Source organism: Cucurbita pepo, chromosome 5 (genome assembly GCF_057944985.1).
Source record: "Cucurbita pepo subsp. pepo isolate OVF chromosome 5, ASM5794498v1, whole genome shotgun sequence".
In the NCBI taxonomy this organism is placed as follows: Eukaryota; Viridiplantae; Streptophyta; class Magnoliopsida; order Cucurbitales; family Cucurbitaceae; genus Cucurbita; species Cucurbita pepo.
Genome location: NC_141802.1, coordinates 4,760,100 through 4,784,140, shown reverse-complemented (window position 1 = coordinate 4,784,140; position 24,041 = coordinate 4,760,100). Strand labels below are relative to the sequence as shown.

At 37.4% G+C, this 24,041-nt stretch overlaps 4 protein-coding genes and 1 pseudogene across 4 annotated transcripts; 2 read left to right on the top strand and 3 right to left on the bottom strand.

Annotated features, from left to right (window-relative positions):
- Window positions 1-46: 46 nt before the first annotated feature.
- On the bottom strand, window positions 47-4,062 carry LOC111795985 (putative polygalacturonase). The gene is made up of 5 exons (XM_087124047.1): window positions 3,494-4,062; window positions 2,017-2,137; window positions 1,723-1,897; window positions 1,031-1,101; window positions 47-863 (listed from the first exon to the last, which is right to left on the bottom strand). Exons 1-5 carry the CDS (start codon window positions 3,821-3,823, stop codon window positions 223-225), a joined length of 1,338 nt encoding a protein of 445 aa, XP_086980173.1. The 5' UTR covers window positions 3,824-4,062; the 3' UTR covers window positions 47-222.
- A 489-nt stretch (window positions 4,063-4,551) lies between these two features.
- LOC111796020 (ethylene-responsive transcription factor ERF061 pseudogene) lies at window positions 4,552-5,669 on the bottom strand (annotated as a pseudogene).
- Window positions 5,670-11,846: 6,177 nt separating this feature from the next.
- On the top strand, window positions 11,847-14,896 carry LOC111796049 (endoglucanase 6). Its single transcript, XM_087124286.1, has 7 exons — window positions 11,847-12,155; window positions 12,242-12,454; window positions 12,532-12,732; window positions 13,120-13,209; window positions 13,307-13,471; window positions 13,562-13,846; window positions 13,954-14,896. Exons 1-7 carry the CDS (start codon window positions 11,961-11,963, stop codon window positions 14,656-14,658), a joined length of 1,854 nt encoding a protein of 617 aa, XP_086980412.1. The 5' UTR covers window positions 11,847-11,960; the 3' UTR covers window positions 14,659-14,896.
- An 844-nt stretch (window positions 14,897-15,740) lies between these two features.
- Window positions 15,741-21,312, bottom strand: LOC111795970 (long chain acyl-CoA synthetase 4). The gene is made up of 19 exons (XM_023678631.2): window positions 20,912-21,312; window positions 20,606-20,672; window positions 20,431-20,526; window positions 20,289-20,345; window positions 20,162-20,210; window positions 19,346-19,422; window positions 19,215-19,254; window positions 19,059-19,153; window positions 18,254-18,421; window positions 18,056-18,166; window positions 17,889-17,976; window positions 17,643-17,709; window positions 17,478-17,553; window positions 17,283-17,400; window positions 16,959-17,204; window positions 16,725-16,864; window positions 16,352-16,534; window positions 16,139-16,258; window positions 15,741-15,946 (listed from the first exon to the last, which is right to left on the bottom strand). The coding sequence occupies exons 1-19, from the start codon at window positions 21,058-21,060 to the stop codon at window positions 15,899-15,901; spliced, it is 1,995 nt and encodes a 664-aa protein (XP_023534399.2). The 5' UTR covers window positions 21,061-21,312; the 3' UTR covers window positions 15,741-15,898.
- Window positions 21,313-22,407: 1,095 nt separating this feature from the next.
- Window positions 22,408-23,115, top strand: LOC147792645 (uncharacterized). Its single transcript, XM_087123773.1, has one exon. It carries the CDS (start codon window positions 22,638-22,640, stop codon window positions 22,890-22,892), a length of 255 nt encoding a protein of 84 aa, XP_086979899.1. The 5' UTR covers window positions 22,408-22,637; the 3' UTR covers window positions 22,893-23,115.
- The last annotated feature ends 926 nt before the right edge of the window (window positions 23,116-24,041 follow it).

Below are 24,041 nucleotides of genomic sequence, written 5' to 3'. Positions count from 1 at the left end.
ATAATTGAGCAAATAATGACTCTCTATTTATGAGATTTTATCGAAGTATAAGGATAAATTATAACTTTTAAAACAAACTTTCTTCCATCCATTGGGACCAAATTTGTAATTTAATCTCTTTTAATCCCCATTGACCTTTGCCGGTGAAATGGGATATAGCTACAACAAACACGAAGCGAAATTTCATAGGTTTAAAGAACGAAATATACAAAGTAGATGTGTTTAGAAGTTATTGGAGCACAAACCATCCTGCTGTGTGCTGGTAAGCTCTGAGCATGGCCATGGACTAACCAAGAGAGCTGCACCACTCACATACGAGCAAGTCCACGGTACTGATCTCGGTCTCGCTGTGCCACGAAGGTTAATGTTCGAAAGACATATACCAGTAAATGGGGAGTTCCTCAAGCCATATATAGAACCTGCTTGCTGCACATTCACACCCCAAACGTTTTTAATTGTGATGTCTTTGACAATTGGAAGAGCGTTTGGGTCGAACTTGTCGTCGGGATGATCTCCGGTATCGCTCGCAATCTTTAGACCCTTTCGCGAACTCTCCATGTAGACATCGGATATGGTTATGTTCTTTATGAACCCTCCTCTTCCAATGTTTGTCTTGATGTTGATACCAACTCCCATGTCGTATAAGCTTAGGTGTTCTGCTAATACATTTGACACACCACCGGAGGTTTCGCTTCCTACAGCAACTCCAGCAAATGGACTTGACCCCGATATTCTTCGGATGGTAATGTCGTAACTACTACGACCGTAAGCGATACCATATTCGTCCCATCCACTCTTCACAGCCACAAGATCATCTCCAGTTGAAATGTAGGAATCTTCTATACAGACGTTGTTGCTTGAATCTGAGTTCATCAGTTTAACAAGTTTTGTTACTTTCAAGCGTATACGGAACTAATGTTATGAGAATTTTGAACACGACTTGTAATAAGCAATTATTTTAACCAGAGGTCGACTGGGGGTGGGGGAGCTAATAACTACATGATATGTCCTGAAGGATCTGAAAACGCACCTGGATCGATTCCATCGGTGTTCGGGGAATCACGAGGAGCTAATATTGTGACATATCTGACAACAACGTTACTGCAACAAAGATTAAAAAACGCGTTATGTAACAGCTCAAGCCCCAAAGGAGTTATGTAACCGGTTGATATTACCCCAAAGGAGTTATGTAACAGGTTGATATTACCCCAAAAGAGTTATGTAACAGCTCAAACCCACCGCAAGTAGATATTATCCGTTTAGGCTCGTTATGTATCGCCGTCAATCTCACGGTTTTAAAACGCGTCTACTAGGGAGAAGTTTCCACATCCTTATAAGGAGTGCTTCGTTCCCCTCTCCAATCAATGTGGGATCTCCCAATCCACCCCCCTTGGGGCCAACGTCCTTGTTGATACACTACACAGTGACTGGCTTTGATACCATTTATAACCGCCCAAGCCCACCGTAGTAGATATTATCTGCTTTGGTCCGTTACGTATCGCCATCAACCTCAATTTTAAAACGCGTATGCTAAAGAGAGGTTTGCACACCCTTATAAGGAATGCTTCGTTCTCCTCTCCAATCAATGTATGATCTCACAAGTTAAAAGTGTTTTTGGTTGGAAGAAAAGAAGAAAATATGATGAACATTCATGGGGTATTTCAACACGATACGAGCAAATATGGAGCTGTAACGTGATTGAAAACGGACTTTAATTCTTACCTGCAGTAAACTGGATGAATGTTCCAAAACGGAGAGTTCAGGAACATTACGTTGGAAATGATGATATTGTGAGAATTAATAAATTCAACAAGATTAGGCCTAGTGTACATCAGAGTCCTTGTCCTCCACATATTCCACCAGACATCACCTTGGCCATCAATGGTCCCATTCTCACCTACCACAACAATTTAACTCGGGCTATTAATATACATACTTTTGTTCCAAGAACAACACAAGTATACCAGGTTTGCAATAGCCTTTATATACATTTTAAAAGAACTAGATGATTCATACCAGTGATCACCACATCATGAACACCATCTCCATGAATAAAGCTTACATATCTTCCACCAGGGCGCTCCCTCCCTCTTCCATATGATGGCAACGGCTCGATCACTGGCCAATTTGAAGAATCCTGGACATCAAACAGAGAAAAGAAAAAAAAAACAAAAGCTTAATACAAAAGTAAAACAATAAAAGTGAAGGATTAAACTAGTTTAAAAAAAGAGAAATTTTATGAAAAGATCGGACAATTCTCGTCATCTGCAGAAAATTACATCATCGAGAAGTTGATGGAGACAGTAACACGAATGGTGAAAAATCTTAGACCAAAGATCTTGCACTCACTAAATTGACCATCCATTAGGATGCATACAAACCCAGAATTAAAATATTGCTTATTGGAAGCGGGTAATCATATAGGAGTCAAATTTTAGACACTGACGACATATAACAGTTCTAATTTCAAAATCTTGACATAATTTCCACGCATTTTACTTGAAGTACTAGAGAAATAGGTAAAGTTCCTTCGGGGAAAACTGTAATAGCCTAAGCTCACCATTAGTAGATATTGTCCGCTTTGACCCATTACATATCACTATCAACCTTATGGTTTTAAAACCCGTCTACTATGGAGATAGTCTAGCCCTACTCCGACTAGTGCCTTGCATGGTAACCTGGCTTTAATACCATTTGTACGAGTCCAAGCCCACCACTAGCAAATATTGTCTGCTTCGGCTTGTTACGTATCGTCGTCAGCCTCATGGTTTTAAAACGTGTCTTATAGGGAGAGGTTTCCACACACTTATAAAGTAAGGTTTTGTTTTCCTCTCCAACCGATGTGGAATCTCACAAAAACAAAAGAACATTAAGGAAAGGATCCGATTGCGTAAAACAGATCCTTTCTGGCCTGTTTGCTAGCTGAAATAGACATGGATTGAGTTAAGTAATTGCTACAACTAACTAATAACATTGTCATCATCCTTGTTAAAAGAATCAACCGATGTCTTGACATAGAACTATGGGACAGCCAATTTTGGCTGCTTGAAATTGATGTCCAGATCAGCAAAATAATAATCACAAATTAACAAATCAGAACTTTGAACGGATCAATCAACTAAAATGGGATCACATTCTAATAAAAATTTAGCATCAGAATCCGACAAAGAACAGCCTGTCGAAGGTCCAATCATAATTATATATATAATGTTATTAATTTAGAGTGGATGCACATGCCACATCTCAATCGAATACCCACCCACCAGAACACACGTTCATTCTGATAAATCCCAATCCCCTAATCTAGAAACCATTCATAATCACCGACAAAAATAAGCTCAATATCAGAATCACCAAACAAAAGAAACCCTAAGCACGAGAATCACCAGCGAAAAATCAGGGAAATTCTCTCATTCAACAACAACCAACACTAGCCACACTGCTGAATCACAAATAAGAGAAACAACAAAGAAGTTCAGTGAGAATCATATACCTGAACAGCTTTGATAACAGCGTCTTTTGCAAGATACAGAGTCATATGGCTAGTGAGATTAAAGCTCTCCGTCAAGTAAACCCCAGGAGGAATGTAAAGCAAAGTACCCCCTCTTCTTCTCAAATGCTGAATTCGATAAATCGCAGCTCGAAACGCTCTAGTGTTCAATGTACGGCCATCGCCGACACCCCCAAAATCGGCAATGGAAATCTTATCGCTCCGGTACTTCATGGGGACTATCCCGGAGCAGGTAGTGAGCTCGCCGGCGGCAAGTGGAGAAGACAAAAGAGCATCGAAGCAGATGAAAATGAAGAGGAAAAACGGCAACATGGTGGAGAAATGGGAAAGAGAACAAAGAGAAAAGAGTGGAGAAACGCTTTTTGAGGGATTCAAGTAAGATTTTAAAGAAGAAGAAGAAGATGGGAAGAAGGGGGAGTAGATCTGGGAGTTAGGACACGGAGAAGAATCCAAGGATGGTGCGAATTGGAGAAGTTAATTAATGGAAAGGGTTAGAGAGAGAGAGAGCAGTAACCAGAGAATCAGAGCTCGGCTGTTTGTTTGTAGGAAAAAGAAACGCATTTTTAAATTAAAATTTAAAATTATAAAATAGAACGTTCCTCCTCAAATTTTACAAATAACGTCTCTAAAATTTTATAATCTTTCAGATTGGTTTTAGCTAAAAGCCCAAATTGGGCCCAGTCCACAGCGGCCATAAATTGAAGCCCAAGGCCCAACTCAATTCTTGGGCTTCTTTCTCATCTTACACCTTCCCTTCCTAATTCTTAATACTGGTTTTAGCGAAAAGCCCAAATTGGGCCCAGTCCACAACGGCCATAAATTGAAGCCCAAGGCCCAACTCAATTCTTGGGCTTCTTTCTCATCTTACACCTTCCCTTCCTAATTCTTAATACTGTATTTAATTATAATTAATAATTAAGGAATACTATCGCCATTCTCGATTGTTAGGAAGGTTATTGAGAAACTCGAGAGCAAAACTATGAGAGCTTATACTCAAAATGGGTGAACAATATCATAAAATTCTGGAGAGTCGTATTATATGGATGATGGACCCACTTTTTTATACCTTTAAGAAGTGTTTAAGAAGTGTTTAATAGTTTACAAAGTTAGAATCAAAATCCAAAATTCATCATCAAACCAAAAGTTTGTTTGGTCCCATGAAGATTGAACAGAACAAAAAAGCTCTAGCTTGCAAGAACATCCCAAATCTGCTCTGCATCAAAAGAAGGCATCTTCTCCAACGAGTACCACTCTGTTTCCGATCCCGTCGCCGTCGCTGTCAAGCAATCCACTGAACCAGCTCGAGGCGAGTTCTCAAAGTTCCACAACCCATCTTCCGCTGCTCCAATAGGCGATACCCTTTCCCAACTCCACTCCTCCGTCATCTCCACTACCGCAGGAGGCAGAGACACCGACGATGACGACGAAGAACACGAACCCGAGCCTAAATCGCCGCCGATTCTCCGACAATCCTTCTTCTTCCCCTTCCCCTTTATCTTCTGAAAAATCGCTTGAATTTTGGCATCCACCAATTTTTTCAACCCACTCAATTTCACAAACTCGTCGGAACCTAAATCGCTCTTTAGATCCTTCAAATTTGGAAAATTCAACCGAGCATATTCCCCTCGGAGTTTGCAGGCGGCGCAGTCGTAAGCATAGGCGGCGGTCTCCGGCGAGTCATAGGTTCCTAACCACACCCTCATCCGATTCTGCGGTAGTCGAATCTCCGCCACCCATTTCCCCCATTGTCTCTGCCGCACTCCTCTGTAAACCTTCCTCTTGCCGCCATCCACGGCAGCACCGCAACCCGAATACAGCAATTCATACGCCTTTGTAAATAAATCCCGAGACCCATTTGCTTTCCTTTCCTGAGAAAATCTCTGCAGTACTTCCCGCTGTCGGAGATACACCGACGACCCAACTGCCGGCTCGAAATCTACGCCGTCGATTACAGAGCAGCTGAAATTGTCGCAGTGAGAGAAGATTGAATCCAGAGTATTTCCTCCTGCAGTTAGAATGAGATTGGAAAGAGCCGTTGAAACATCCGTGAATTGAAGGGTTCCTCTGTTCGTCATCGTTTCCATCTTTTCCGGCAATATTTATTTGTTGGAGTATGAGGAAGAAAGAGAATTAAAGTGGAGATTTATAGGCGATGAAGAAACAGAGAAATGGAGAAATGGTCAAAGCGGGGAAAAAGCAGGTTTTTGGATTTAGTGAAAAAGTCAGAGTTAGCGTTCATCGATTCACACACGGAAAAACACAAAAGTCTTCGAAGGTTCATAAATTGCAGAGCCACGCGGCCCATTTTGCTGCCGCCATGCTTTCATTTGGTTGCTGTCTGTCGAAGGAGACGCTTTTCTTCCTTGCCTTCCCACTCCATGTCAACTTTATAAGATAATCTTTTTTATATGTATATCATATAGCAACACCAAACACTATCACTAATAGATATTATATGCTTTAGTCTATCATGTATCATCATCAGTCGATTTTAAAACATCGATATTATAAGTAAACAATAATCTTCACTAGCACACTACTTGATGATGTGTAGCTCTGATATAATTTGTAATCGCCCAAATCCACCGTTAGTGAATATTTTCCAATTTACTTCATATCAGCTTCAACATCACAGTTTTAAAACCTGTATGTTAGAGAGAGGTTTACATACTCTCGTAAAAAATGTTTTGTTGTCTTCTTCAATCGATGTGACATATATTAAAATTTTTAATGCATTAAAACTATTCAAATGACAATATTCAAAAATGGGTTTTAAATGAAAAAATAATTATGAACCAATCATGATGGGTATGAAAAAAGAATGAATATTAAAATGAAAAAGGGTAGGTTGGAGTCAGATGGGGTGCTCCGCCAATATTAATGGCTGTAATGCGATCCTATTATCCAAAATTAAACACCAATTTTATTTATTTATTATTATTATTATTCTATAAATCATTTCCCTAACGGATAACTACTAATCAATGTGAGATAGTGACTATTTTTTTTTTTCTAACAAAAATTTGACATTTTTTTCTTCCCAATTTTGATATTACATTCTATTTTGACCAATATTAAAAGGTATGGGTTAGTTTGGGTCTTTTAGGAAAGGATACACATTTAGTTTCAAATTTGGACGGTTTGAAAAACTTTTAAGATTGTGCAATCAAAATTATCGTGTATTTTTTATTTCAAAAGAAAAATATTTTTAAAAATATAATATTCATGAACGAGATTAGGTTACTCTTGGTATACAATAAATTTACAAACATAAAGGGATAGATCATTTTATCGAGTAGAGATGTCAAAGGGAAGGGTGAAGATGGAGAAGCCTTCTCCATCCCTTGCTTCCTATTTCAATATTCATCTCCACAAAATTCACCATTTACTTACATGTTTACACGAACTTTTTTTTACCATGGGCGGAGACAAGGAATATAATCTACATTCTCAGTCCCGTTTAGCTAACGTGAAAAAATTTCTCCTTGCTCCCTTCCTATTCCTCGTTTAAACGAGAATTCTTCGTCTTATTCAATGGACATTGTAATATGTTTTCACATGCCTACGTCAACCTTAGCTTTTAATTTCACTATGATTCAACACAATAATAATAATAATAATAATAATAAATAAAATAAACATTAAAAAGGAAGGAAGAGAGTCTGTCATTTTCTAATAAATAAATAAATAAATATATTAATGGGCTTGAGATGGGCTTTGGATGGGCTTGAGATGTCATGGCCCAGTGGTCTTTAAGCCCATATCACTTTCCTTAATAACAATAATTCAGCTGATAGAAGGTATTAATCTCAATTAAGTTTTTTTAATTAAATATACTAGTTAAGATTAAAGGGTTGAAAAGAATATAAATTAAAAAAATTAATTATTATACAACACTAAAAAACATATTAAGTAGAAATATATTCCTTCCATGGTTATTATTGCAAACATTAAATTTGTCTCATTATGAAATGAGACATTCAATGATTAAGTTTAATTAGACATAATCATACAAATAAACTAATTTAAAATTAAAAATAAATAAAACCCAACACCTCAATTTTAGTAATTTATTTAATTAATCCTCAGAAATAGAAATTATATTTATAAAAAACACAGCTAATTGTGTGTGTAGAATATAGAAACATGGTGGCTGCAGTAGGGGAGAACTGCCGAAGTGTCACGTGGCGGGCCCCACTTTCCACGGGGTTTCACATGACCCATGTCTAATCGTTACCGTGTCCGTCCACGTACGAAAAAGAAAAAGAAAAAGGAAAAATCACCGCCAATTACGCTTCCTTTTTTTATTTTTCTTTAATTTTTATTTTATTTTATGAGGATGATGTGGGTCCCAAAAGGAAGGGATCGACGGCTGAGATCAGATTTGATTATTTACAATGGACTCACCGTAGATTCAAAGTTTATGAAAGTAACTAGAAAATATTTTTGAAGTATGCAAAATTACAAAAATGACATTAACATTAGTGATTATAAATATTACAGAGATATATTAATTTGAAAGTACTCCCAGCAGAAAATAGTAATGACAATTATTGCACCCATAATAATAATAAGTAATATTAATTATAATGCTCCTCAAATAATAACAATTATTGGGATGGAAGTTGATATGAAAAATTTACGACTAGTCACTGAAACCCTTTAACTTGGTGGGGCTTTTCGTCTCTTCTTAAACTTTTAATGGTTGGACTCCGAACATGTGGTCTTATACGGAGACTATGTGAATGTTGAAGATTATTGAGAAGAGGAGTCTCGTTGACTAATTAAGAGGAGATTATGAGTTTATAAGCAATGAACACTATCTCTGTTAGTATGAGATCTTTTGGAGAAACAAAAAACAAAACCGTGAGAGCTTATGCTAAAATGCATAATATCATGCTATTATGAAGGGTCATGGTTATATCTTACAATTCTCGAGTCATTTTGGTATATGAACTGAACATATTCCTTATTGGATCACTTTGAGTCAAATGGTTCTTAATTGGGTTACTATCGTGGAAATATATAATTTAACCACTTGTTGTTGTCAAAGTTGACATTTAAATTTTTATTTATGACAAATCATTCCGACATGTTTAATAAAAGCAAGGAAAGTGTTGATGTCTTTGTCGTTGTCCTCAATTTTTGATTTTGTGTTCGTTAAGAACCAAAGGATTACTCCATTGCTAATCTAAAAATAAAATTTTAATTTGGAATTAATTATCATCTTTAAATTAAAATATAACCAAGTTGAAAGGTCAATCCAAAAGCTTATATCATACTCATCTCTTTATATCAAATTCACAGCTCAATCATATCATTTAGAGGTAGAAGGTAACGTTTCTAATATTCCAAGTTTTTAATCATTTCATTTTCTTATTATATGTTTTGACAAACATACAAACTAAAGCATGAGAATTTAAACTCAACTTGTTCGGGGATGATTTTGATCCTACAATTGATTGTATCGATTGCATGTTACTGCTATGATTGGAGTTTCAATGCACATTAATAGGAATCTGTCTCGATTTTTCATCATCTCATAATAGTCATGTAATGATCACGATAGCTTAACACTATAACTTGTTGTTTAGCACATGTTAAGTGAGTAGGGTCACAATCATACTCCGTTAAGACTAACAGCGCAATTGTATGACACTTATTGTGAGATCTCACATCAATTAGAGAGGGGAACAAATTATTCTTTATAGGGTGTGGTAATCGCTCCCGAACAGACGTATTTTAAAACATTGAGGGAGAAGTTCAAATATGACAATATCTGCTAGCGGTGGGTTTTGGCTGTTGTAAATGGTAGAAGAGTCAAACACTAAGTGGTGTGCCAGCGAGAACGCTGAGAGCCCAAAGAGGGTAGATTGTGAGATCCCATATCTATTGGAGAGTGAACGGATAATTCCCTATAGGGTGTGGAAATTTCTTCCTAACAAACGTGTTTTAAAACTTTGAGAGAAAACCTTCGAAGGAAAAGCCCAAAGAGGAGAATATCTGTTAGCGGTGGGCTTGAGTTGTTACAAATGATATCTTGGTCAGACACCATGCGGTTTGCCAGCGAAGACGCTATCCCATAAAGGGGGTGAATTGTGAGATCGCACATCGATTGGAGAGGGAAGGAAACAATTCTTATAGGGTGTGGAAACCTTCCCCTAACAGATACGTTTTAAAATCTCGAGGGAAAGCGCTCCAAAAAGAACAACATTTGCTAGCGGTGGACTTTGGCTATTACATTTACTCTCACCTTCGAGTAAGCCAACCAACTAGAATTTGGAAGTCGGTTCATACCAAAAAAGTAATGTGTATATACCCAAAGTAATGCTTTTTGTTCTTCTTTTGAAAAGAAAGTTGAATTGTTGTGCAGATATAGTTCATGTGAATGCATAGGCTTAAAATGCAAGAGTCCCAACCAAGTTTTGGTAGTGGCCTTAACTACATTCATACATTTCTTACCTATGTGAATGCCTTCAAAGTCCTTCCCTTTTCCCCCTTTTGTTGACCTTTTCTTCCGGTCTCCCCCAATATTAAACCTTAATAACTTTAAATTTTGTATTTTTTAAAAGAAAGGAGAAAATATTAAGTTAAAATAAAGTGGAGTATAATACCGAAAATAGCCGGTAATCTCGGTAAGCTGCCCCCATAATCCCAGCTGACTGCTCCCACTCTCCTTTTATTTTTATTTTCCTTTTTTAAATAACGCCAAATAAAATCAAATTACACAATTTAGCACTTCCACCGTTGATTGCGGTTCTAAATCAATTAAAATAAAATAACTTATTTATACCCAACTATGCACTTTTTTTTTTCTAATTATTTTAAAAATATATATATATATTTAGCTAAAACATTTACGAGTCACAATAAATCACTAACATTTATTAAAATATTAATTTTTTAAATCTTTTTAAAAATTCAGTAGAACTAGATTGGTCAGATTGATTCAACTAAAGAATTTCAACTGGTCGATTTTTTAAAAAATTGAACCCAACAAAAAAAAAAAATAACGAATTAGTGCATGAATTTATTTTGTCGGTGGTGGTGTTTGGTGTTTAAGAAAATATATATAAATATAAAAATATAGTAAAGCAGGTTTATGGGGGTATATTTAAAAAAGATGATTAGTTGGGGGTGGATCTCCTTTGAAATATGAGCGTGAGTTCTCCACCAAACCCGCTTATTACACTCCACTTTTCATGCCCTAATTTTTGGGGATCTTTTTCATAAAATAAATCCGTTCTTTTTCCTTCTTATATTACATTTCACTTACATTATTATATTAATAATCATAAAATAGGAGTTTCATTACATATCTTACTAAATACTATTTCTAAACTTAGATTAGAATCTTGAGTTAGTTGAGATTTCTTAGACAGTAGTAAATCTATAGTGATTAGTGGTTGCATTAATGTTTCTTTAATCTCTATTTATATACTATAAGATATATTGTATTTTTATATATAATATTTATATGTTTGACATTTTTATTGTATCATAAAAATGTTTACCAAATATTAAAAAAAAAATACAATTTCTTTGAGAGAAAAAAAAAAGACATACAAATCAAAATTCTTTTGTTTCATTTCATAATTTTCCAGCACGACATTTTTCATAAAGAAAATAAAATAAATAAAGATTTGCCATATTTGTCAAAATCACATGATATGTCCCAAAATATTTGCTTGGTACGTGTCTGTCAGATAAATTAGGTCACCTCTCTGTCACCGTATCTCTGGTTCCCTTCATCTTCCTCCCTATTTCCTCTATTCATCCCATTAATTATTTATTTCTTTTTCTTCTAATTTTGAATTCAAAACGTGGAAATTCTCCATGCCCATTTCCTAGTTATTTCTCATAAAAATAAAAATAAAAAACCCTTTTAAATTCTAAATTACATTATTTTTAATTGAAATTTGAAAATTAATTAGAGAATGGGATTGGCCAAATTTTGTGCGACTTTTTGACTCCTAGACACCTAATGCACTTTAGTCATTCTAATACCGGTGGCTCTTTAAAGAAAGACCCATCTTCCCAACAAATTATTATTATTATTAATTAATAATATATGAAAGGAAAATAAATATTTAATTTTTAATAAATAATAATAATAATAATCTAACCAAGTTATAAATTCCTTTTTCTTTAATATTTTCACAGCTACACCGCTCGTCCTGGCAACAGATCCCCACACGACGTGGTTCCTTTCACAACGGGTTACGTTCATATGAGCATTAAAAAAAAAAAATTAAAAAATAAATAAATAATCTGATTTTTCAAATATTATTTAATTCAGTCGCATTTATGGCTCTCCCTCACTCTCCACTCCATATATACTCCTTCACTTCCCCTTCTTCTCTTCCAAATCCTTCTCTTTCCTCTCCAATTTACCTGGTGATTCATTAATCAATGCACCTAATTCACTGATTAGTAACTAAAACGAACAATGGCGAGGCTAATTTCCATGGCTCCCCTGTTCCTCCTCTGTTTCGTCCCCTGCGCCTTCGCCGCCCACGACTACGGCTCCGCCCTAACCAAGAGCCTTCTCTTCTTCGAAGCTCAGAGATCCGGGGTCCTGCCCCGTAACCAGCGCGTCGCGTGGCGGTCCCATTCCGGTCTCCAAGATGGCAAAGCCAGTGGAGTGAGTTCCACTCTGTTTTTTTTTTTTTTTTTGGTTTCTTCTCTAATGGGAATGTTGTTTTAATGTCGACGGAGTTTCTTTTGTAGGTGGACTTGGTGGGAGGGTACTACGACGCTGGTGACAATGTGAAATTTGGGCTGCCAATGGCTTTCACCGTCACCATGATGAGTTGGAGCATTTTGGAATACAAGGCCCAATTGGCAGGCAGTGGGGAGCTTGGCCACGCCATGGATGCTGTCAAATGGGGCACTGATTACTTCATCAAGGCTCACCCTGAACCCAATGTTCTATACGGCGAGGTGATAATTTTCTCCTTTACCCAATATGTTGTGACTTGAAGACGTGGTGTTAATGTTTGTGGATTTTTGTTTCTAAGGTTGGAGATGGGAACACTGATCACTACTGCTGGCAGCGTCCCGAGGATATGACGACCGACCGCCGGGCTTATCGGCTTGACCCGAGTAACCCCGGGTCGGATCTTGCCGGAGAGACTGCTGCCGCCATGGCCGCCGCTTCTCTCGTCTTTCGCTCTTCTAACCCCGCTTATGCTAACAAGCTTCTCGCCCATGCCTACCAGGTAAGATGAGGCTCTGTTTTCAATTATAATAATGAAATGTTAATTGAAAATAATAATAATTAAGAAAAATTCAAATTTCAACTCCGCACGTGGAAAAGCGAAAGTACGATACGACGTAGTTTTGGTTTTATTCCAATTAGTTTAAAATGTTCGGCGCATATTTAGGATCATGGTTAGAAACCGTACACGTAGTTTTAAATAATGCGACAACCGTTCATTTCACATGATCCAAGTAAGACGCGCGAAGCTTACGGTAGTCGTGGAAGTACGGTGTCGGTGGCACTGTGTGTTTTACCTTAATGCCCTCACTATTTATTTATTTTATTACAATTCTACCCTTGGATTAAAATAAAATATAAACTTGTTCTGTTTCATTGGCATTTTCAGCTGTTCGATTTTGCGAACAAATACAGGGGCAAATATGACAGTAGTATTACAGTGGCCCAGAAGTACTACCGATCTGTCAGTGGATACAATGTACGTGATTAATCCTCTTCTCTTATTTTTATTGGGCTTGGGTTTGGGCTTGGGCTTCGGCCCAAACAAACAATTTTGATTGAATAAAATTTTACAGGACGAGTTACTATGGGCGGCAGCATGGCTGTACCAAGCAAGCAACAACCAATACTACCTGAAATACCTCGCCGACAACGGCGATTCCATGGGTGGCACCGGCTGGAGCATGACGGAGTTCAGTTGGGACGTCAAATACGCCGGAGTCCAAACCCTAGTCGCTAAAGTAAAACCCTAATTTCTCCAAATTTCCCCAAAATTTCCCCACTTTCTTTCCCTATCTAATCCTCTGGTATCCTTCTTCCTCCTCTCGTAGTTCCTCATGCAGGGCAAGGCCGGCGCCTACGCTCCAGTTTTCCGGCGCTACCAGGAGAAAGCCGAAGCGTTCCTTTGTTCGTGTTTAAGAAAAGGGAATCGGAACGTTCAGGTTACCCCCGGTGGTCTCATTTTCCGGCAAAGATGGAACAATATGCAGTTTGTCACCACAGCCTCCTTCGTCGCCACCGTCTATTCTGATTACCTGACCTCGTCCCGTGGTTCCTTGAAGTGCGCCGCCGGCTATGTCCGACCCTCAGAATTACTCACCTTCGCTAAATCTCAGGTATGTTTTTTTTTTTTTTTTTTTTTTTTGTTTCCTCTGAAATTTGTTTGTTTAAAAACAGAGATTTGAATTTTAAATTTTCCAAAATGTTTGAATGAATTGAGCAGGTGGATTACATTCTTGGCGACAATCCAAGAGCCACGAGCTACATGGTGGGATACGGCAACAATTTCCCCCGCCGCGTCCACCACCGCGGATCCTCCATCGTCTCCTACAAAATCAGCTCCAAATTCATCGCCTGCAGAGAAGGTTACGCTACTTGGTTCAGCAAGAAATCCGGCGACCCGAACGTCCTCACCGGCGCCCTCGTTGGTGGCCCCGACGCCTACGACAACTTCGCAGATCAACGAGACAACTATGAACAAACAGAGCCGGCTACCTACAACAACGCTCCCCTTCTGGGCGTGTTAGCGAGATTCCACGGCGGGCATTCCGGCTACAATCAGCTCCTTCCAGTAGCCGTTCCGCTTCCACCGGCACGAAAAAGAAACCCAAATCCTGGTTCTTCTTCTTCTTCTTCTTCAAGCCCGGTTGTGATTTTACAGAGGGTAACGAGTTCATGGAAGGACAAGGGAAGAATTTACTACAGATATTCCACGGTTATCACAAACAAATCGTGGAAAACCGTGAGAAATCTTGAGCTTTCGATTTCGAAGCTGTATGGGCCGTTGTGGGGGCTGAGGAATTCTGGGAAATCGTACACATTCCCGAAATGGGTGAATTCTCTGGGCCCTCAGAAGAGCTTGGAGTTTGTGTATATTCACTCTGCTTCTGAAGCGAATGTGTCTGTTTTGCGCTATGATTTGGGCTGAGGGATGAGGAGTGGTGGGATTTGATCCAACTGTGCAGATTATAAGATTGAGTTTGGTGTTTTTGGAAGGAATGGAAGGAACTTTACTTTTTTTTCTTTCTTTTACTTGGTGTTTATGTAACTCAAAGAATGAGGGTATATTTGTACTTTCCTTGTAATTGAGTTAGGGTAGTAGATCTCTCTTCTTCTTCCCTTTTCTTTTTGTGTTTTTATATAATCTTTGCAACATAATTTTATGAGTTATGCTTCCCATTATATATTAAATTTTTGTTACAAGACGCAAGGCCTCCTTGTGAGATCCCGTGACTGATGTGACGAATTGTGAGATCCCAAATCAGTTGGATAGGGGGGAATGTTGACATTCTTTGTAAGGGTCTACCGTTGGATAGGGGAATGTTGATATTCTTTGCAAGGATCCACATCTCATATCTGTTGACATTCTTCGTAAGGGTCCACATCAATTGGAGAGGGGAAAGGTTGACAGTTGGAGAGGGGAAGGTTGACATTTTTAGTAAGGTCCACATCAATTGAAGAGAGGAACACATCAATTGGAGAGGGGAAGGTTGACATTTTTAGTAAGGTCCACATCAATTGGAGAGAGGAAGGTTAAGATGGTGGAAACTTCGGAAACCTCTCCCAACTATGAGGAAACAAGAGGGACATTTTTCGTAAAGGTGTGGAAACCTCAGAAACCTCTCCCCACTATGAGGAAACAAGAGGGACATTTTTCGTAAAGGTGTGGAAACCTCAGAAACCTCTCCCCACTACAAAGAAACAACTCAAGATTAATGATAAGTAGTTCCTGAAGAATCTATTTGAATGGTCTCATGTTAAAAAAAAAAAAAAAAAAAAAAAAAAGAATTATATTTAAAATTTACCCTAATCTATTAATGTTTAAAAAAAACAAATTATATTTAAATTTTACCCCAACTTAATAACATTAATAGGAGATTTATAATTTACAAAATTAAATTTTAATATAATGCATTTTAAGAGAATTTTAATTTAATGAAATCGAAAGTTTGTTAACAGAGATTAGAGGTAATTTTAATTTTTTTAACTTATCAATGAATAAAGGAAAAGTGAAAAAAAAATATATATATTAATGGGTATAAAAATGATGAATGTCTAGTTTAACTCCAAAGGAAACCAGAAAAAAAAAAAAAAAAAAAAAAAGAGGAAGAGTTGAATTTCCATAGAAATATGAAGCTTTACATCCTTCCCATCTTCAATCTTCTTCCTTACGCAACCGGCTTGCTCCCGCTCTTGTACATATCATCGATCTCTTTCTGTTCACAAAATTCGAAACCTTCATTTAGTCTCTATAGTTTGATTAGAGCGTTTTAGGTGTCCTAACTCTTAATGAGAAGTAACGAAACTCCAACGTGAATAACCCCTCACATTCATTTCTATTAATCATTAATTCCACAAACATTCGAAACGTAAGTTAACGATATCAAGTTTTGTAGACAAAAAAGAACCTGATAGTATTTGAGCAATTGTGGTCTCTTCTTCTTAAACGATGGAGTAAGAAGGTCACGCTCAATATCGAATAAGATGGGGTCGAGATGAACCGCTCGAATAGCTTCGTAACCTTTTAACTGCAAAAGAAAACGCTTCAACTTCAATTCATGTTTCGTTCGTTCAACTCATCTTCGTGATCATCATGACACGAGAAGAAATAAAAAACGAACCTTTTTTTCTTTGGAAATCTTTGAAAGTTGTCCAAGAATATAATCTTTTGCCCTTTTGTCTCCACAAATATCAGCAAAATCCCCCTTGATTCCATTTTCTTCTGCCCAATGTTCAAGTGCTTCTTTTTTTGGGTTAACAACAGCAACAAGGAAGGACTCGAAGCTACTCCCATATATCCAAATCTGAACAATCTCATTCAAATATTATCAGTTTCTACACTTTAGTTAACTCTTAACGACGTTTATACTCCGTGTCGCTAACGTTTCGAACATGGTTTCGATATATTTTTTGTTAATGATGAACGATTATGCTATACAAGTTATGGCGACGTTTTTGGCGTTGTATAATAATAGTAGGAGATAGAATTCGTACCATTTCGATGTCGGAAACAAGGCCATAAATCAGCTCGAGATTTTCCACTGCAACATATTCACCTTGAGAAAGTTTGAAGATGTTCTTCTTGCGGTCGATAATTTTCAAGCTTCCATCGGGTTGCCATTCGCCAACATCCCCTAAATACGACTCAAAGAATGTAAGGATCCGAGTGATATCGACATGCTTTTGAACGTCAAGAGATGAAAATTTCGAAAGAATAATCGGTAGTACCAGTGTGAAACCATCCATCAACTAAGACCTCTGTGGTAAGATCTTCGCGTTTATGGTATCCTGAAAACAACGTATCTCCCTTGATGCATACTTCACCCTGAGGCGTGCTAGCGAGAGCATCGTATCCCAATTCGGGTACTGATTCGAGACAGATATCCACATTAGGAACTGGAGGGCCAACCGTTCCCAACATTGGCAACTCATTTGGTAGACTAACAAATGTTCCACCACAAGTTTCTGTCAAACCTGCAAATAAAGGCTTGTTTGGAAATTCTAAACAGAACATGTTTGTTTTTGTGTAAATTAAGGTAAGGATGATAATACCATAGCCTTGTAGAACATGAGCACAAGACACGACTCGAAAGAAAGTTTCGATATGAGCTGCAAGAGGGGCTCCGCCAGATAAAATGATTCGCACTCTTCCTCCTAATCCCTTCTTCACCTAAAAACATCCTTGCAAGAACATGAATGAGCTTTCGACGTTTTTAAGGTGGTTTTGATTGAAGTGAAGCCTTTTACCTTGTCAAACACAAGTTTATCAAAAAGTGGGGCTGCTACTTCATGTTTTTTCCCCTTCTGCATTTGGTTATATTTGCTGCAGAGATAGAACAGCATGGAAGAATTTAAAACAACAGGAACTTGAATATGAACGAGTCGAGAGTTCGATAAGAAATTTCCACTTACTACGAGTATGCAAAGTTAAACATCGATTTTTTTATCAAGCTTCCTGAAGATATCTTCTGGTTCAAAGCTAAACAACGTCATCAAACACATTGGTAAAAGTTAACATATTCGCTTAAGTTGATAGATCCATATAAATATAATATCTTTTTACGTGTTGGCCTAAGTATTAGCCCGAATGTCAAAACGACATTGCAGGGGTTTGAATCCACGATATCGAATTTGAAAGCAACAAATTTATACGCTCACCACCATAGATTCTTTCAAGAACACGAGGAACTGCACAGAAAATAGTTGGTTTCAACTCGCCAATGTCTTCAACTAACAATTTCACATCCTACAAAATCCATGGACATGATATGAGTTCTTCAATTTATTTGCCTTGAAAAGGGAAAGATCAATATATGATTTCTCACCCCACGCCAGAATCCGATGGAGCCACCGTTTAAAATGAACACCTCCTCGATCACCCGGTCGAAGATATGAGCAAGCGGAAGATAAGATATGTAAACATCGTTTTCTTGAACCTATAACAAGAACGATGAACACATACGCATCTCATTTGAATCAACAAGCTTGAGAAATGAGTTATGAAGGGGAAGAACTGAGATCACCTCTACATTTAAAGATGTAAGCAAATGTTTGACGCCGGCTATAAGTGCTATAATGGCATTATTGGATAACAGTACTCCCTTGGGATCACCAGTTGTTCCACTGGTGTACATGATAGTGCAGATATCACTTTTCTCTTTCACTGGGAGTTCATATTGTTGGCTATCTCCCTGTTTCAAGTGGTAAAAACAGCATTCTGAAAGGAGAAAGCGGCTTGATATTCACTTTTGTTCACAATAACAGCCCAAGTCTACCGCTAGTAGATATTGTCCATGAGATCCCACATCGGTTGGAGTAGGGAACGAAGCTTCTTTATAAGGGTGTGGAAACTACTCCCTAGCAGATGCGTTTTAAAACCCTTGAAGGGAAGCCTAGAAGGGAAAAGCCCAAAGAGAACAATATTTGATAGTGGTGAGGTTGGGCTATTACAAATGGTATCAGAGTCAGATACCGAGGCAATGTGCCAGCAAGGATGCTGGGCCCCAAAGGAGGTGGATTGTGAGATCCCATATTGGTTGAAAAGAGGAACAAAACGTTCTTTATAAGGTTGTGGAAACCTCTCCCTAGCAGACGCGTTTTAAAACCTTGAGGGGAAACCCGAAATGGAAAGCCTAAAGAAGACAATTTCTGCTAGCGGTGACAAAAATGGTATAAATTGTCACCCCATATTTGTTCACAGGCTAGATTTGTATAGCTTGGAGTTGTGAAACCGAGTCTAAGTTCAGTGGTAGACGTCTAAATCTTTCCAAGACTACGTAGTTATTTTTACGAATCAAACACAAACGTACATATACTTATACAACTCACCTTTTGCAGAAACTCTTCCCAAGAATATATTTCCAACCCGAACTTGTCGACTTCTTCCTTATGATCATTCGAAACATTACCAAAGCTCACAATTGCTGCATAGCAAAAATAAATGTTATAAATTGAAGAAAATGAAGAAAATGAATAAAAGCTTACTTTTAAGAGTCTTTGCTGTGTTGGGGAGTGTTTTCAACAGCTGAATAAGAGAGAGTTGAAAGTAAATATGAGAAACATTTTAGTTGAAGCTATATGGCTCGTAATTAGTTGCAAAAATGATGGCTATGAACCTCAGAGATCTTCTTCTCTTCTACAAAAGCATTGGAAATCTCTGCATGACAGATTATAAATTCTATGGCACCAGCACCTGAAACATATTACAACAAGTTTGAATCCGAAACGGCTTTCATATTGTATAGGAAACGGAACAGGCTAATAGAGAAAACGCTCAGAGAAGAATCATTCGTTATTTTAAGGTCCAAATCCTATTTCAAACCTTAAAAATGTTCGCATTCCATTTTGATCTCTAAACTTTTAAACCTCCTAAATTTTCGTAAGGAACTGTAACAACCCGAGCTCATCGTTAGCAGATATTGTTCGCTTTAGCCTGTTACGTATCACCATCAGCCTCACGATTTTAAAGAAATGTTTTGTTCCCCTCTCCAACCGATGTGAGATCTCACAATCCACCCTCCTTGGGGGACCCAACGTCCTCGTTGGCACACCGCCGGATGTCTAGCTTTGATACCATTTGTAACAACCCAAGCCCACCGCTAGCAGATATTGTCCGCTTTGGCCCGTTACGTATCGTCGTCAGCCTCACAGTTTTAAAATGCGGCTACTAGGGAGAGGTTTCCACACTTTCATAAGGAATGTTTCGTTCCCCTCTCTAATCGACGTGGGATCTCACATGAACGGTTTTTAGTCCTTAATAATTTTCTATGAATGATTTCAACAACCCAAATTCGTATGAAGATCAGCACCTAACCTACTACTTCATGTGGCTTCAAACATTTATCAGTATAGAAATGAACAAAAGATGTACCTAAAAATGAAACGAACATGAAGTTTAATACCAAAAAGTACATTTGAACCATGTCTTTTACCTAAAGTATCATATAAAGGAACACAATAAAGCCCATGAGCATTGCAAGCCTGTAAAAAAAAACAACACCAAATAGCCTCTTATATATCTGCATTCTGCTAGCAAACAGGAAACAATGAACTAATTACCTCCATGCTAATGATCCATTCAGAGCAATTAGCACCATAAATCCCACATTTTTCTCCCTGTAAACTCACCACAACATATAATAAACGTTAGCACCGAACCGTGCAGAGCATTTTACGAGCATAAACGTCTTCAAAAACTTACTGGTCCGTAACCCATGCTGCGCATTGCATTCCCAATTTTCAACACCAAGTCATAGACTTCTTTGTAAGTTAGCCACTCATATTCACCAGCATTAGCCTACAGATCAACAGCAACCACCATTACTCTTTACCCTCTTCAGTTCAATGCCATGGCTACTCATTTATCAGTAACTTACTAGATTGCCTTCAACTATTTTTCGACGTCCAAGCATCCGATTTCCAGGATTTTTCTCCACAGACATTCTGAATCAAGCATTATGAACACAAGTGTTTAGAGAACATTTTAAAAAGTTTCTAAATCCAAGTTATTAAAGCCATGAAGTGTTCACATTTTTTGCTCAAGAACCCTTAGATGAATCTATAATTTCTCCTATTAGGGATCGAAAAAGATTCAACAAAACAGATTTCACAGATTTTGCTTCATGGGGTTTCTCATCCATAAAACAACAGATTAACAAATAAAAGATAAATTATTATCATACCGAAATATATCCCAGCAGGTATCCAAGCCTTCAACCGGAGGCGGAAACCCATCTTTGGCAAAGACGCTCCGGTAAACCGCCCCCACCGATGGGCGGTCCTCGGCGGCTTCCTTGGGCTCCTCCATCTGAATCACATACTTCATCTGCATTGTTCTTCCTGTTCTTGTTCTGAAACTTCAAGAAATTTCAAGAAATTCCCAAAACCTGAGAACTTTATTCAGGGTTGAAATCTGGAGACGACGTGGGCGCAATGTTACTGATATTGAACTGGAAATCAATGATAAGTCCGTTTACTTTCATGAATGGGATCGCCCAGATTTCATGAGTGAAGAATTTTGACTTTTGAAAACCAATATTTATTTGTAATTTTCTTCTTTTGGTTTTTGTTCCATAAGAATTGTCCAAATTAAGGACGAGGGGGCTGTCGAGTTGTTTGGGTATGGCTTCGTGAAAATGAGAACTTTTCTCCACCCTACGATTGGTTTTGACTTTGTACGATCGTATCACGAGATCATTTAAAAACAAAGTCAAATTGGATTAAAATGGAGATTATGTTAATTATCGTTATTAAACTATGAGCCATTTAATTATTTAATTCCATTAACTTCTCAACCCATCTTTTCTTACTTACTTCCCTAAATTTAAACCATACAATCTCGAATTAAAAATATTAAAAATTTACCAACAAACACAAATCAATCAATATTATTAAGGAAACAAATTTGTCGATAAAAACATGAGAAATTATAACATTCTGATATAGTTCAACGTTACCATAGAATTAAAGACAGCTAAATACCGACATTTATTAAATATAATGATAGATTTAAAAAACAATAAAAATAATTAGTTTAAGAAAAATATAGGTAGCAAAAATAAAAAATACTATCAAAACATTTTACCTAATTAGTGTAGTGTTTTGCCTCTCCATGATTCGGCTTCAAACCTTGGGAGAGTGCTATACTTCAATCCATAATCTTAACCTCTCGAGCCTCTAAATTTCTTTCGAGGATTGCGCTTCGTGGGCTGATAACTAAGTTTACATATAACAATTATAATATTTTTTTTCATCGTGTTTTAAAAGTGGTTATAAAAAACATTAAGTCATGAACGAGACTACTTTTAAGATCAAAAATGTTTTTTTTTTTTTTGTTTAATCTCTTAAAAATCTAATAATAATCATTATTTTTATTTACCTAATTATTATCTTTATTTACAGTTTTGTTTTCATCGTTGGGATCACTTTGAAACCTAATCTAATAAACCAGATAAGTGAGGTGTATTTTTTCTTTTTCTTTTTAATAAAAAAATTTCTATATTTAGGATTTAAAACTTTGAACGAAACGAATATTTAAACAACTGGGAATTTGAATTTAATTTCACATTCAAACGTTTTATTTTCTAAAAAAAAAAAAGAAAAAAAATTAAATAAAGAGGTTTTTGTTTTTGTTTTTGTTTTTGTTTTTGTTTTTGTTTTTGTTTTTGTTTTTGTTTTTGTTTTTGTAGCCTCGATCTCCAACACCTCACCCTTTTATCGTATTTCGACGAATAAAGATTCAATTTCAGAGTCGCTTTATCTCTTTTCGTTGAGCCCTAGAGCCACAGATCGAACCCTTATTTTCATCGACCAGTCCCTCTCGCAAATCGCTTACGCCAACTCCTAATCTCGAATTCCATTCTTCAATCGCCAATCGGAATTCCGTCGGAAAGGCTCTGCTCAGATCGCATGGAAAATACCAACAACAACGTCCTCAGTATCCTTTCACGGGAGAAGCTGGACCAGGTTGCGGCCTGGGTGGCGGCCACCATGTCTTCCGCGTTTTTCTCCTCCTTAGAACGATTTTCCTGTGTCAACATTGCCACCAATGATCCTGACGATGACGACGACGACGACAACCAGTTTCTCTCCTCCGATCAGCTGCGTTCCGATCAATTTCCAAGCTCTGACCAACAAGACGGGTTTGTCGATCTTCCTGTGTGATCAATGATCCAGAATTGTAGATCTTAATTGCGTAATTGTGGTTTTTTTTTTTTTTTTTTTTCTTGTTCATTTTTTCCGTTATTGCTGGTGTTATGTTGGATTTCTTCCTTGTATGCGTTTATGATATGCAATGGTGATATGATATTCTTCTGCGCTGCTCTAAATGACGGATTGTTTTGATTTCGATATGCAATCATCCTAAAATTCGAGATTGATTTGTTTATTTCTTTCATTTGGATATTGTGAATATTATATGCACGATTCACTGCATTATTGCGCGAACAAATGTTATTGAATCCTTTAGTTGGGTTTGTACTGTTCCCGAATCTTTAATTCTCTATCTAAGAATGAAGCAATGTGAGATTGATGCTTTTTTACTGGGAACAAAACTAAGGAATTTGGGAGCCCGCCTGAGCATAGCTCACAATTACTTATAGCTTTATACGTTTCCTGAAGTTAAGATGTTGGAATCTCCACCTTAATTGTGTTTTCCTGTGCAGTTGTAAATTGTAAAATTGTGGGAGTCTATTTGTTCTGGCTGATATATATTGTGTCAAAACACGAGTCCACATATATGAGCATTGATTTGAATTGCTTCGATTGGTTATCCTATCATATCCTCCATGTGGTCTGCTCAAAAAAACTATTAGACCACAAGTCTACAAACAAACGGGCTATCAGTACTTCTAACCATCAAACGATATGAACAGACACAGTTCTTGGGAAACCTCCTTACCAATTCTGTTCTGAATATTAGCCTCCTCATTGCCCTTGAATGTTTAGAAGTTACAATCCTTAGGTGATCATTTCAATCACTTTTCCAATCCTTAGATCAGTTCTATTAGCTTCCGAGTCCCTCTCTTTGCTCAATAGTTTCTTAGAACACTTATCATTACCTGATTAGATAGAGAAGTTAGCTGGGGGGATGTGGGTGTCAGATATCTGATTTTTTCTGCCCCCATGATTAGAAACTGAAATTAACTTCAATTGCAAAGCTTACCTTTGGTGGATGAAAGGAAACTGAGCTTGTACCAAGAAAGAAATAAGATGTTTAGTTTTTGTGACTTGTACCAAGAGTTTTTGAGTTTGAGTTCGAGTTTGAAGGTCTATCTTTTACCCATGTTGGACTTTTTTTTTTTTTTTTTCTCT